Raw genomic sequence first — 12678 nt, forward strand, 5'->3', positions numbered from 1 at the left:
GATTGGGGAGGAGCAGTGTGGTTTTCATCCTGGCCGTGGAACTGTGGATACACCCTTAATAGGGTCCTCGAGGGTACGTGGGAACTTGCCCAACCAGTCTACATGTGTTTTGTGGACTTGGAGAAGGCATTTGACCGTGTCCCGTGTCATGCCCAAACAAGTTGCAGGACTTAAAGGCTAAGTCAAATCCAACATTTTCTTTACAATGTTTTATACACCCCCACTAGTCTAAACACAGCAATCTGATTGATAATGCTTTTATAAAATATGAATAATAGCAGGGTCCTCGAGGATACGTGGGAACTTGCCCAACCAGTCTACATGTGTTTTGTGGACTTGGAGAAGGCATTTGACCGTGTTCCTCGGGGGGTTCTGTGGGTGGTGCTTCGGGAGTATGGAGTACCGAGCCCCCTGATACGGGCTGTTCGGTCCCTATACTGACGATGTCAGAGTTTGGTTCGCATTGCCGGCAATAAGTCGGAATCGTTTCCAGTAAGGGTTGGACTCCGCCAAGGCTGCCCTTTGTCGCCGATTCTGTTCATCACCTTTATGGACAGAATTTTTAGGCGCAGCCGAAGCGTTGAGGGGGTCCGTTTTGGGGGCCTCAGTATTGCATCTCTGCTTTTTGCAGATGATATGGTACTGTTGGCTCCTTCAAGCAGGACTCTCCAACTCTCACTGGAGCGTTTTGCAGCCGAGTGTGAAGCGGTTGGGATGAGGATCAGCACCTCCAATCTGAAACCATGGTCCTCAGTCGGAAAAGGGTGGAGTGCCCTCTCTGGGTCGGGGAGGAGATCTTGCACCAAGTGGAGGAGTTTAAGTATCTTGGGGCCTTGTTCACGAGTGAGGGCAGGAGGGAGCGAGAGATCGACAGGCGGATCGGTGCAGCGTCTGCTGTGATGCGGACGTTGTATCGGTCTGTCGTGGTAAAGAAGGAGCTGAGCGAAAGGGCGAAGCTCTCAATTTCCCGGTCCATCTACGTCTCAACCCTCATCTATGGTCACGAGCTATGGGTCGTGACCGAAAGAACGAGATCCCGGATATAAGCGGCCGAAATGAGTTTTCTCCGCAGGATCCCTTAGAGATAAGGTGAGAAGCCCGGTCATCCGGGAGGGGCTCAGAGTAGAGCCGCTTCTCCTCCACATCGAGAGGAGCCAGATGAGGTGGCTCGGGCATCTAATTAGGATGCCTCCTGGACGCCTCCCTGGTGAGGTGTTCCGGGCATGTCCCACTGGCAGGAGACCCCGAGGACGACCCAGGACACGCTGGAGAGACTATGTCACCCAGCTGGCATGGGAACATCTCGGGATCCGCCAGGAAGAGCTCGAAGAAGTGGCTGGGGAGAGGGAAGTCTGGGCTTCCCTCCTGGAGCTGCTGCCCCCGCGACCCGACCCCGGATAAGCGCTGGAAAATGGATGGATGGATGGACGATAAGAATCCTAAACCTTCGGATTAGCTTTGAGCTAATGACCGTTTGGGCTGATTCAAAAGGGGGGCGTTTACCTGTTTCCACAGCAACGGCCTACTTAGGCCAGTATCATCCAATTAAAATTGCTCCTGCAACTGCAGCCCTGAATAGGACACGAGCAGTGAAAAATCAATGGATGGATTAACAAGCGAGAATATTTTGTTTTATCTGCGAGCCAGATGCAATCATCAGAAATAGCCATATATGGCTTGGGAACCATAGGTTCCCGGCCCCTGGCATATGGTGTCATCTCCTAAAATGAAGCCTTAAAGCGACCGTTAAAGAAGACTGTTGCTACAGATCACGGCATTAAAATGTCAAGGAGGACCCAACTGCAAGCCATAGGGCAGTAAGTTAGTCACATCTGTAGAGTTACTTTTTTTTTCTAGCTATAATTTTGGACCCTAAATAAACTACCACATTTAAAAATATGAGTTTATCGGTATTGGCCATACAAAGCTAAAAAAATAACGTTTAGAGTATCAGTTGAATTTTTTTCATATTGTGCATCAAGAATATTTGTCAAATGTTCTCACTTGATTTTCATTGTATTTGGCAGTCAAGTCCGTTACTGGAAAAAGGTCACCCTCTGAACTGGGTGAGACAATCCAATTTTCCCCCATCGGTGACCAAGATAAAGCAGATTTCCAGCCTGAGAGGAAACGTATTCGCATTGCTGAACCGAAGGTAGGATTAAGGTTTTTTTTTTCTTTCTTGTATTTACAGCATCATCTGTTACTGACTCAGAACACAATTTTGGTACCTGCACAATTTTGTTTTTGCATAATTTGATTCTGCAATTTCATCAAACACTTTATTTGGTCAAAGTACCTTTATTTGACATGGTATGTCAGCACCTGTGATTATTCTTCCACAAAATAGGTGGTCGGCATCTATTGTATGGAAATGGTTCAGCGACAAACACAGTGTTTGTTACACCAGAGATGCACAATTTTGTAAATTTTGGTCTTATCTAGTGTAGTGATGTTTGGGGATCAGTAGTAATTAATAGCGACTCAGGAGTAATGCCTGGATTAATCCTGCTCACCTGGGGCAGCACATCAATTTTTTTCTGTTTCTAGAGGGGGAAATGACGAAAACCCTTGTTAAGACTGACTTTAAATATGTAGGGGGCTACAGTTGAATACATTGGCAGTCATTTTACCAAAATAGTAAGTTTAATAAATTGGCACCCCCCCACACACACACACACACTTGACATCTGTATATGCACAATGTTTAAAATCTACTGCTGTTGAAACATACAAGACATTCTATCTTACGGCAAGGAGGCATCTGAGGGAGAGATGGGATGTCTAATGTATAAGTATACGATGATGTTGACTAGTGAGACGGGTGGACGCACGTTAGATACTGTTTGCCACATTTTTCTGTGCACTAAACTGAAGCCCTGTTGAACTCCGAGGTTTGCACTTTTGATCCGCGGAGTCTCTCGTGATGAGTAAGTGGACACAGATTTTTTACTTGTTTGGATCTGAAAAAAAGAAGAAAAAAAAGTAAAATAGGAGAAGGAAATAAGGAAAACTAAACCTTGGTCGTATTTTCGTGGCTCGGACCTCGTGCAGTTTTGAAGCTCCGTCATGGCGACCATGGATGGTTTTCATATCATTCAGAAGAAGAGCCAGGCCAGTTTACGTGTCAACTTGTATTCCGAGCATCTGGATTGTTATGGTGAATCTGGTAAGCCCGTGGTGGTTCCATGGACCAACAACCGAAACAGCTGGAAGTCTCATCGCCAGTGGCTGATGTGGGATTCTTGCCGTCTGTGGAGACTCCAGACTCATTGGATTGCAAACAAAACAAGGAAAAGCATAAAATGAAAATTCCACCAGATGGAAAGGTTTTTATGATTTTTTTTTTTTTTTAAAGACAGGTGACAGAAGCACATTCTCACAAGAAGGTTTTCAGAAGAAAGCCTTGAAGAGAAAAGCAAAACAGAAATTTCAGGAGTGCCGACAAGTGACGCGGAGGGGGTTAAAGGGAAGCCTTTTTATCTGTTAAGTCAGGCAGATGTGTGAAATAGCCAACCTTTATCTCAAGTTTCAGTTGAGACTCAATTCTTTGTTTGTCTCAAGTTTCAGTTGACTCTATGATGCCCGTGCTTTTAAAGAAATCGGGGGGGAAAAACTGTATACATATATGTAAATATATATATATATATATATATATATATATATATATATATGTTAGAGCTGTCAAACGATTAAAATATGTAATCTAATTAAAAATGCAACTGTCATAATTAACTCAAATTCACTAAAAATAATCGTGATTATTCACACATTTTTTATCGTTTCTAAATTTCCTTTTATATTTTTTGTCCTATTTTTCCCCATTTTAATGCTCTCATCAACATGGAATCATGAATCAGTTTTCTATGTGCAAAATGCAAATATATACTGAAATAACAATTTGATTTTCAATTTTACATGAACATTTTTCACTTGGAGCAGTTATTCACACATAATCTCTCACACAACATTACTGTCCATCAACAACAGTGAAAAAAAATATTTTGTCACACAACAGCTGCTTTAACAGCTCTTTTTATGGAATCAAAACAGAGCAATATAACATTATAAAGTGCACATCTAAGGTAAACTAGTCCTCAGCCTATAGTGGATTTATAGTGGATTTAAGCCATGGTTGCATACTTGGTTTTTCTCAAGTTTGCTTTGAACACAGCAGTCTGGCTATGTTGATTCTGTTGGTCCTTCTTGCGCGGAAGTCTCTCTACGGTTTTGTGTAGACATCATTTCGGATGACTACACTTGGTTCGATGACAACACTGGAGACGTTTTATTTTCGCTAGGTCGCTACCACTGCACCGCTGAACTTCACCGTCACTTTCAGACAACACAGAGAAGCTCCACCCGCTCTATTTATATGGACACGGAACACTGTAACCTCCATCCATCCATTTTCCGAACCGCTTGATCCTCACTAGGGTCGCGGGGGGTGCTGGAGCCTATCCCAGCCATCTCCGGGCAGTAGGCGGGGGACCCCCTGAATCAGTTGCCAGCCAATCGCAGGGCACACAGAGACGAACAACCATCCACGCCCACACTCACACCTAGGGACAATTTTAGAGCGTCCAATCAGCCTGACATGCATGTTTTTTTTTTGGAATGTGGGAGGAAACGCAGGCCCGGGGAGAACATGCAAACTCCACACAGGGAGGCCGGAGCTGGAATCGAACCCGGTACCTCTGCACTGTGAAGCCGACGTGCTAACCACTGGGCCGCCACACTGTAACCTTCCACACAAAATAGTTCCAAACAAGTAACAATCGCGTCAGTGGCATACATCGTATACCTGTATACAGGTAACTTTGGTCTTGTCAGTGGAGCAATCTGGCAACTTTTTAAAAGTAAGTTTTCCATTCATAAACTCTTTAAGTATCCGTTTTTGGTGTCTCGCGCTGCTGTGGCTGGCAAAACAAACGTGCGTGGACCTATGCAGTGCGCTTGTTGTTTTGTTTCTGGTTTATTTCTAGAGCAACGTAACATCCGCTGTGACGTGTGCCGCGTTAATCTCGTGAGAAAAAAATTTATCCCGTTAAAATTCATTTAAATTAATGCCAATAAAAACGCGCTAAACAGACAGCTCTAATATATATTTTTAAAAAAAAATCCTCGTCTCACCCCTCGGGTGGTGTCCGTCCCTCATTCAGCTCGGGTCCTCTACCAGAGGCTAGGAAGCTTGAGGGTTCTGCGCAGTATCCTTGCTGTTCCCAGCACTGCACATTTCTGGACTGAGATGTCCGATGTTGTTCCCGGGATCTGTTGCAACCACTCATCTAGTTTGGGGGTCACTGCCCCGAGTGCGCCGACCACCACAGGCACGACTGCCACCTTTACCTTCCAGGCTCTCTCCAGCTCCTCTCTGAGCCCTTGGTATTTCTCGAGTTTCTCGTGTTCCTTCTTTTTATATATACAGTATATATATATATATATAGTGTGAATGTGAGCGCGGATGGTTGTTCGTCTCTGTGTGCCCTGCGATTGGCTGGCAACCGATTCAGGGTGTCCCCCGCCCACTGCCCGAAGACAGCTGGGATAGGCTCCAGCACCCCCCGCGACCCTAGTGAGGATCAAGCGGTTCGGAAAATGGATGGATATATATATATATATATATATATATATATATATATATATATACACACATAATTTTGCCTTATGTTATAATTAATGCAAAGTTAGCAGGAAAAACAATTAAACAAAGCCTACATTCATAGATAATGCATTTCAGACAAAAACTGCATTGAGAGGTTGTACCTGCAGTTCCTGTGTCCATACCTTGAAGCCATTCTTGGTCCTGCAATGTCAAGTTGACATGTGGAGATGCATTTGGTTTGATGAGATTTATGAAGTTATCTCTGGCTTCAAAGCAACAAGATGCCACAATGTCTGGGCCAGAAGGGTTTGAATACATAAAAAAAACTCATCCTTCTCCCTTGGCGTCACCAATGGGTCGGCCATATTAGCCAAAATATTAGGTACGGTAATGTGTGTAGGCCTCCCAATCACGAGGGACACTGGATGCTTCCTTCCTTCCTTGCTTTCTAATTTCCTTGAATCCTTTTTTTCCTTGCTTTCTTGTTTCCTTCTTTCCTTGCTTGTTCGTTCCCTTGCCTCCAAGCTTTCTTTTTTCCTAGCTTCCTTGTTTCGTTGCTTCCTTCTTTCCTTCCTTGTTTCCTCATTTCCTTGCACCCTTGTCCCTTGCTTCCCAGTTACCTCATTTCCTTGCACCTTTGATTCCTTGTTTCCCAGTTTCCTTGTTTCATTCCATCCTTATTTCCTTGCATCCTTGAATCATTGCTTCCTTGTTTCCACGCTTGCTAATGTCCTTGCTCTTTTCCTTCCTTGCTTCCTTGCATCCGTGTGTCCATGCTTCCTTCCACAATTGTTTTCAATATGCACAATAAAGGCCAAAAATGTGTGTTTCTTTTGCCCCTCTAATTTACACCTTTTTGACAGATTCAGGCCATTCCAACTTTTGACTGTTCAACTTACTCCGACATCTGCATATTTTTAAAAATACCAAAATAAAAGCCAGATATTCAATTTTTTTTTGTTTTATTCTCTTTGCTGTTCGGTGCTTTCTACCGTCTTTGTTACCGATTTGTTGCTTTACTGTTGTACTGTATATCTTCGTTGTTCCATGTACAGCACTTTGTATGCAGCGATAGCTGTTTGAAAGTGCTCTAGAAATACAGTTGAGTTGAGTTTTTAAACTATTCCACCGTCATGTTCTGCAAATTCCAGGTCTTGAATATCATTCCATGGCAATCACTATCATTTGACATCATTCAACAAAATTTTTTTTCAGCCTTCATACATATTCTCTACATGAAGTGCATTCTCTTGTTTTTTTTTTAATCATGATGATGTATTATTTGTCAAAGATTAGATATTGAAAAAATATCTTTAATAGGACATTTTTTACGATTTTATTGTATTTCATATTTATGACCAGAAAACCCCGCACAAAAGTACGGAAAATACCCATATTGATTCCCAGGTACTGGCAATCAGAACTGAGCCAGTTTGATTGTGAAAGGTACTGATCCATAATAATGTGTCACTTTGTGTTGGACTGTTAGATTAAATCACAGTAAAATAAACTTACTTTATACCTTTATGGCAACGTGAATGTGGATCAAGCTGGATGAATACTTTTGCAAGCCACTGTCTGCTCCTGCATTGTTCTGAAGGTAGATATTTTACACTTACTCTTCCGAGAAGTAAAACACAGTGTCTGTTGTAGGGAGTTGTTTTTTCAGAAGATATGCCGAGGCTGGAAAATCATTCTTCATGTCCTCAGAGTTCATCTATGGACCCCAAAAGCCATGGACCTCGAGTGTTGTCCCCTTGCCTTGTGAGTTTACATGGAATATATAATATATAATAACATATGAAAATGTATTTCACTGAGTCCCACTGGGCATATTCTATTTCTCTTGTTTTCAACATGGGCAAAAATGTTCTCACTTTTTCAATTTGTTGTAAAGTTAAAACAAATATACAAAATACAATATATCTTTAGTCTGTAACAAAGTGCTTTACAGACATTTAACATAAAATAACACAACAGAACACACAACGTAAAACAGACAAGAATACATTCGTAACACCTATTCCTACATATGCCTTGTTGTTAGAAGTGGTTATAGATGAAAGGAGAGAGAATCAAAGTCTCCTTTCACCAGTGGTTCAGAGAGCTCATGCTACAGTTCTGCGACAAGCTCATTGTAAACGTAAAAAAGAAGCTGTCACATCCATTGATGAATACAGAGATTGGTTCAATACAGAGATTGGTCCTGGATCAAGATTTTTTTCTTATATACTGTATACTACAGATGAGGTCTGAAAATTACACTTCACAATTATCATGACCACATGTCATGATAAGTGTTGCGCAAATTACTTTTTTTTAAATTAGGTGTAATGAACTAAATACTTCCCAAAACATGTTTGAAACAGTTTTTGTGGCTCAATAATTTTACTCATTTATAGGGACTGGTTGAGGACCCACGCTGATGTATGTCTTTTTGTTGTAATCTAATATATCTTTTTGTTCTCCCCCCTCCCCCATTTTAGTCCCCTGAATCATGCTCCCACTGCCTATGTGCATCAGCCAAGGATAGTGCAAAGGATAAAGGTGGCAAAAGGAAGGTCCCCAAAATTTTTTTTGGCACACGCACTCATAAACAAATAACTCAAGTTGTTCACGAGATGAAGCGTACGGCATACTCCACTGCTCCAATGACCATATTATCCAGCAGAGATTATACCTGTGTCAACCCAAATGTGGCCCCTCACTCCAACCGGAATGACCTCTGCAAGGACCTAATGGAAGCCAAAGATGTGAGTGCTTACCAACATCCTCATACACAGACAATTCTTTGGGGCAATTCCACATAAGTGGGCTTCACTTTATAACCTGAGCTTTTTTTTACGTCTCTGCACTGGTCGGGGTGCATACTTACTGGCAATTTGTTTTTCTGAAAATGTACACAAAATTAGTTCTTGCACTTAATTTAGATTTGCAGTTAAGCGGTTTTGTGCCATCTTTGAGGGGGGTGCACAGTATGATATTATTGATTGCCATTGAGTAATGGGTCTCTTCTATATGCTAAATGCATATAGAAATCAAATACTGTATAGTAAGATACCCTTCTGTGCATCAGTTCGATAAAATACAGATGACAGTGATCCTTCACTTATCACTTTTAACGGGGGGCCGGCACCCCGCCGTGATCAGTGAAAAATGGCGAAGGAGAGTTGGCTCCCCCACTAGGATTTTTTGTGTAAGTATATGAGGGTACAGTACCAGCATTAAAATATGTAAACGGTAATTATACTTTACATATTTGACACAACGACTCCAGCAGTACACATACTTACTTAAATCTTTAACTATGAAACCTTTTACAGTAATTAACATTCATCAGCATTGCCTTCTGGGAGAGGCGAGGAGACTTGTGTTGGTGGCGTAGAAGGTGGCTCTCAATTGACGCTCTGACAGTGTAGCCGCCGTTAGCCTCCAGCTAGCCCCTGGCCAGTTATCCCCGTGCAGCCGATGTGTTCATGATAAGACAATTAATCGGTATTTATGAGGGGGAGGCGAAGAGAGACGTGCGGCTGCTGCTGCTACAAGTCCCATAACCCCCCCCCCCCCCCTCTTTTCTCTCCTCTCTTTCTCCCTCTCTCAAAAATGACAAAAACATACAATTACACTGTACAACATACCTACATGCATCTCCACAACATAAAACACACATTAGTCATGTCCAGATCCTGTTTTGCCTTCCAAACTGGAATTTTGGAGTAATTAGAAGACATAGAAAGTCTTGCCATATGCACCTCACGCTTTCGATCCTTTACTCAAATTGACCTAACTCCTAATAATCCACATGAACCAATTCCTGCGCAACCCTTAGAAATAACAGCAGGGGGCACAATAACCTAAATAAATGTGGAGTCATTGTCATTTCACCATCATGTATTTATTTTAACATTACCATGCACTTAGAATCACAACAGTTACTGATACCTTTTTTTCTTTATTTATTTTACAATTATTATACAATACAATACTACACTATCGAATGAAACAAAGATCAACACCTGTTTTTGTTGCAAATGTAAATTTGGCAAGCTGAATGGAGATGAGGCGACGAGACGGTTGACATCAGTCGATAGTTTCTCAGCCAAGCAGGATGCAGAACACCATGCACTGCAGAAAAAAAAGCACAAAAATAATCTTTGAAACAGCGAAGCCCTGTTATAGCTAGGGTTCACGCGATATGTGTTCCGGCAGCAGGCGGGGTACACCCTGAACTGGTTGCCAGCCAATCTCAAAGCACATAGCCTCCTGACTACCAGGGGAAAAAAAATTGTCCAATCACATTTATTTTGAAATTTCCCAATCTATGTGAAGTAATTGGACTACTCCAAAAGAAATTTTTGAAATTCCACTACACAGGACAAATTTGTACAACTGGTAGTCAGGAGGATATAGACAAACAACCATTCGCACTCACAATCTCACCAAGGAAAATTTATGAATGTTCATTCAACCTACTGTACATGTTTTTTGGAATGTGGGAGTACCCGGAGAAAATCCACTCAGGCATGGGGAGACAATACAATCTCCACACAGGAAGTCTGGTGCGGAAATTGAACCCTGTACCTGTGCACTGTAAGGCAGTTGACCACTGCGTGTGTGTGTGTGTATATGTGTGTGTGTGTGTGTGTGTGTGTGTGTATATATATATATATATATATATATATATATATAGGGGTGGCCCGGTAGTCCAGTGGTTAGCACGTCGGCTTCACAGTGCAGAGGTACCGGGTTCGATTCCAGCTCCGGCCTCCCTGTGTGAAGTTTCCATGTTCTCCCTGGGCCTGCATGGGTTTTCTCAGAGTGCTCCGGTTTCCTACCACATTCCAGAAACATGCATGGCAGGCTGATTGGACACTCTCAATTGTCCCTAGGTGTGAGTGTGGGCGTGGATGATTGTTCGTCTCTGTGTGCCCTGTGATTGGCTGGTAACTGATTCAGGGTGTCCCCGCCGCCTACTGCCCGAAGACAGCTGGGATAGGCTCCAGCAACCCCCGTGGCCCTCGTGAGGATCAAGCGGTTCGGAAAATGGATGGATGGATGGAGGAATATATATATATATATTAGAGCTGTCAGTGTTTTTATTGGCATTCATTTAAATGAATTTTAACGGGATTAATTTTTTTCTCGCGTGATTAACGCGGCACACGTCACAGCGGATGTTACGTTGCTCTATAAATAAACCAGAAACAAAACAACAAGCGCGCTGCATAGGTCCACGCACACTTGTTTTGCCAGCCACGGCAGCGCGAGACACCGAAAACGGATACTTAAAGAGTTTATGAATGGAAAGTTTACTTTTAAAAAGCTGTCAGATTGCTCCACTGACAAGACCAAAGTTACCTGTATGTTTCGCAGTGGAAAACTGAGCTATCATCATAGCACATCGAGTCTGAAATACCACTTAATGGCCAAGCACACAGCTGATGTGAGTACTCTGCCCCCTTGTCTCAGACAGACAGCTATGGATCATTTCAAAGCGAAGAAAATGGATAACGCGACAAAGAACAAATTTGCTGAAGCCATAGCTAAATGTACGGCTACTGCATGCAAGCCTGTCAACACTGTCCACAGCTCGACTCAAACTGAAATCATTCGCATTGCACCAAACACTCCACTACGGATTGCCAGCGAGAGCCTCCATTACAAGCTGTGCATCGAGATTGTACGTAGCGGAGAAAGCTAAGGTATACCAAGCGGGAGAAGACACTGTTTCGGGAGAGAAATAAGAGACTAGGTTGATGAGCCTCTGGTGAAGAAAGAGCAGGCAGCCTGTCGAATACGATGTTTGCCACTGACGCGATTGTTACTTGTTTGGAACTATTTTGTGTGGAAGGTTACAGTATTCCTTGTCCATATACATAAAGCGGGTGGAGCTTCTCTGTGTTCGTCTGACAGTGACGGTGCGCTGAGGCGGTGACATGCCAATGAAAGTTCAGCGGTGCAGTGATAGCGGCCTAGCGAAAATAAAACGTCTCCAGTGTTGTCATCGAACCAAGTGTAGTCATCCGAAATGATGTCGACACAAAACCGTCGAGAGACTTCCGCGCAAGAAGGACCAACAGAATCAACATTGCCTGACTGCTGTGTTCAAAGCAAACTTGAGAAAAACCAAGTATGCAACCATGGCTTAAATCCACTATAGGCCGAGTACTAGTTTACCTTAGATGTGCACTTTATAATGTTATATTGCTCTGTTTTGATTCCATAAAAAGAGCTGTTAAAGCAGCTGTTGCGTGACAAAATATTTTTTTCACTGTTGTTGATGGACAGTAATATTGTGTGAAAGATTATGTGTGAATAACTGCGCCAAGTGTAAAATGTTCATGTAAAATTGAAAATCGAAATTGTTGTTTCAGTAAATATTTGCATTTTGCACATAGAAAACCGATCAATGATTCCATGTTGATGAGAGCATTAAAATGGGGAAAAATAGGACAAAAAATATAAAAGGAAATTCAGAAACAATAAAAAATACGTGAGTAATCGCGATTAATTTTTAGTGAATTTGAGTTAATTATGACAGTTGCATTTTTAATTAGATTAAATATTTTAATAGTTTGACAGCTCTAATATATATATATATATATAATATATATATACAGTATATATACCGTAAATTCCGGGCTACAGACCGCACCTGATTAACAGCCGCATGCTCACATTAATGAAGAAAAATCTATATTGTCATTATATGCGCCGCACCATACTATAAACCGCTGGCCAATGAGTAGGCGGGGGTTAGCTTCTGCGTCCCTGCCGCCGTGGAGCGCCTCCGGGTGAGGCGGTTGACGCGGTCCCCCGCTCAACCCCCGCAGAAAAAAAACGCAAGATTTCTTAAGGTTAAAATAATCTCCATTATTTTATGAGCATGCTAAATGCATTTGCACAACGAAATTACGCTGAAACACATAAGAGATTGAATGAATGTATTATACACTAAATGTCCAACATGAACAAGCCTTCTGGACGTCTGCGCCGTAGTTAAATCACAATTAGATTGCAGCGCCAGCTCTGTTTTATCCAAATTATTTATTTTAAAACAACTATTTGTTAGT

At 42.3% G+C, this 12678-nt stretch overlaps 1 protein-coding gene across 3 annotated transcripts in view; it reads left to right on the forward strand.

Annotated features, from left to right (window-relative positions):
- The window catches only part of brip1 (BRCA1 interacting helicase 1), a 75451-nt gene that overhangs the window by 18037 nt on the left and 44736 nt on the right, over nt 1–12678 (forward strand). For all 3 annotated transcript variants that reach the window (XR_015102477.1, XM_086125576.1, XM_086125575.1), the window contains exons 4-6: nt 2028–2155; nt 7259–7369; nt 8092–8358. Coding sequence is in view for 2 of the 3 variants with exons in the window: in XM_086125576.1 (XP_085981702.1) it covers nt 2028–2155; nt 7259–7369; nt 8092–8358 (506 nt within the window). In the remaining variant the exon portion in view is untranslated. The remainder of the gene's footprint in view (nt 1–2027; nt 2156–7258; nt 7370–8091; nt 8359–12678) is intronic.

This window comes from Hippocampus guttulatus, chromosome 12, assembly GCF_054856545.1.
Source record: "Hippocampus guttulatus isolate MCC_2025c chromosome 12, RoL_Hgut_1.0, whole genome shotgun sequence".
NCBI lineage: Eukaryota > Metazoa > Chordata > Actinopteri > Syngnathiformes > Syngnathidae > Hippocampus > Hippocampus guttulatus.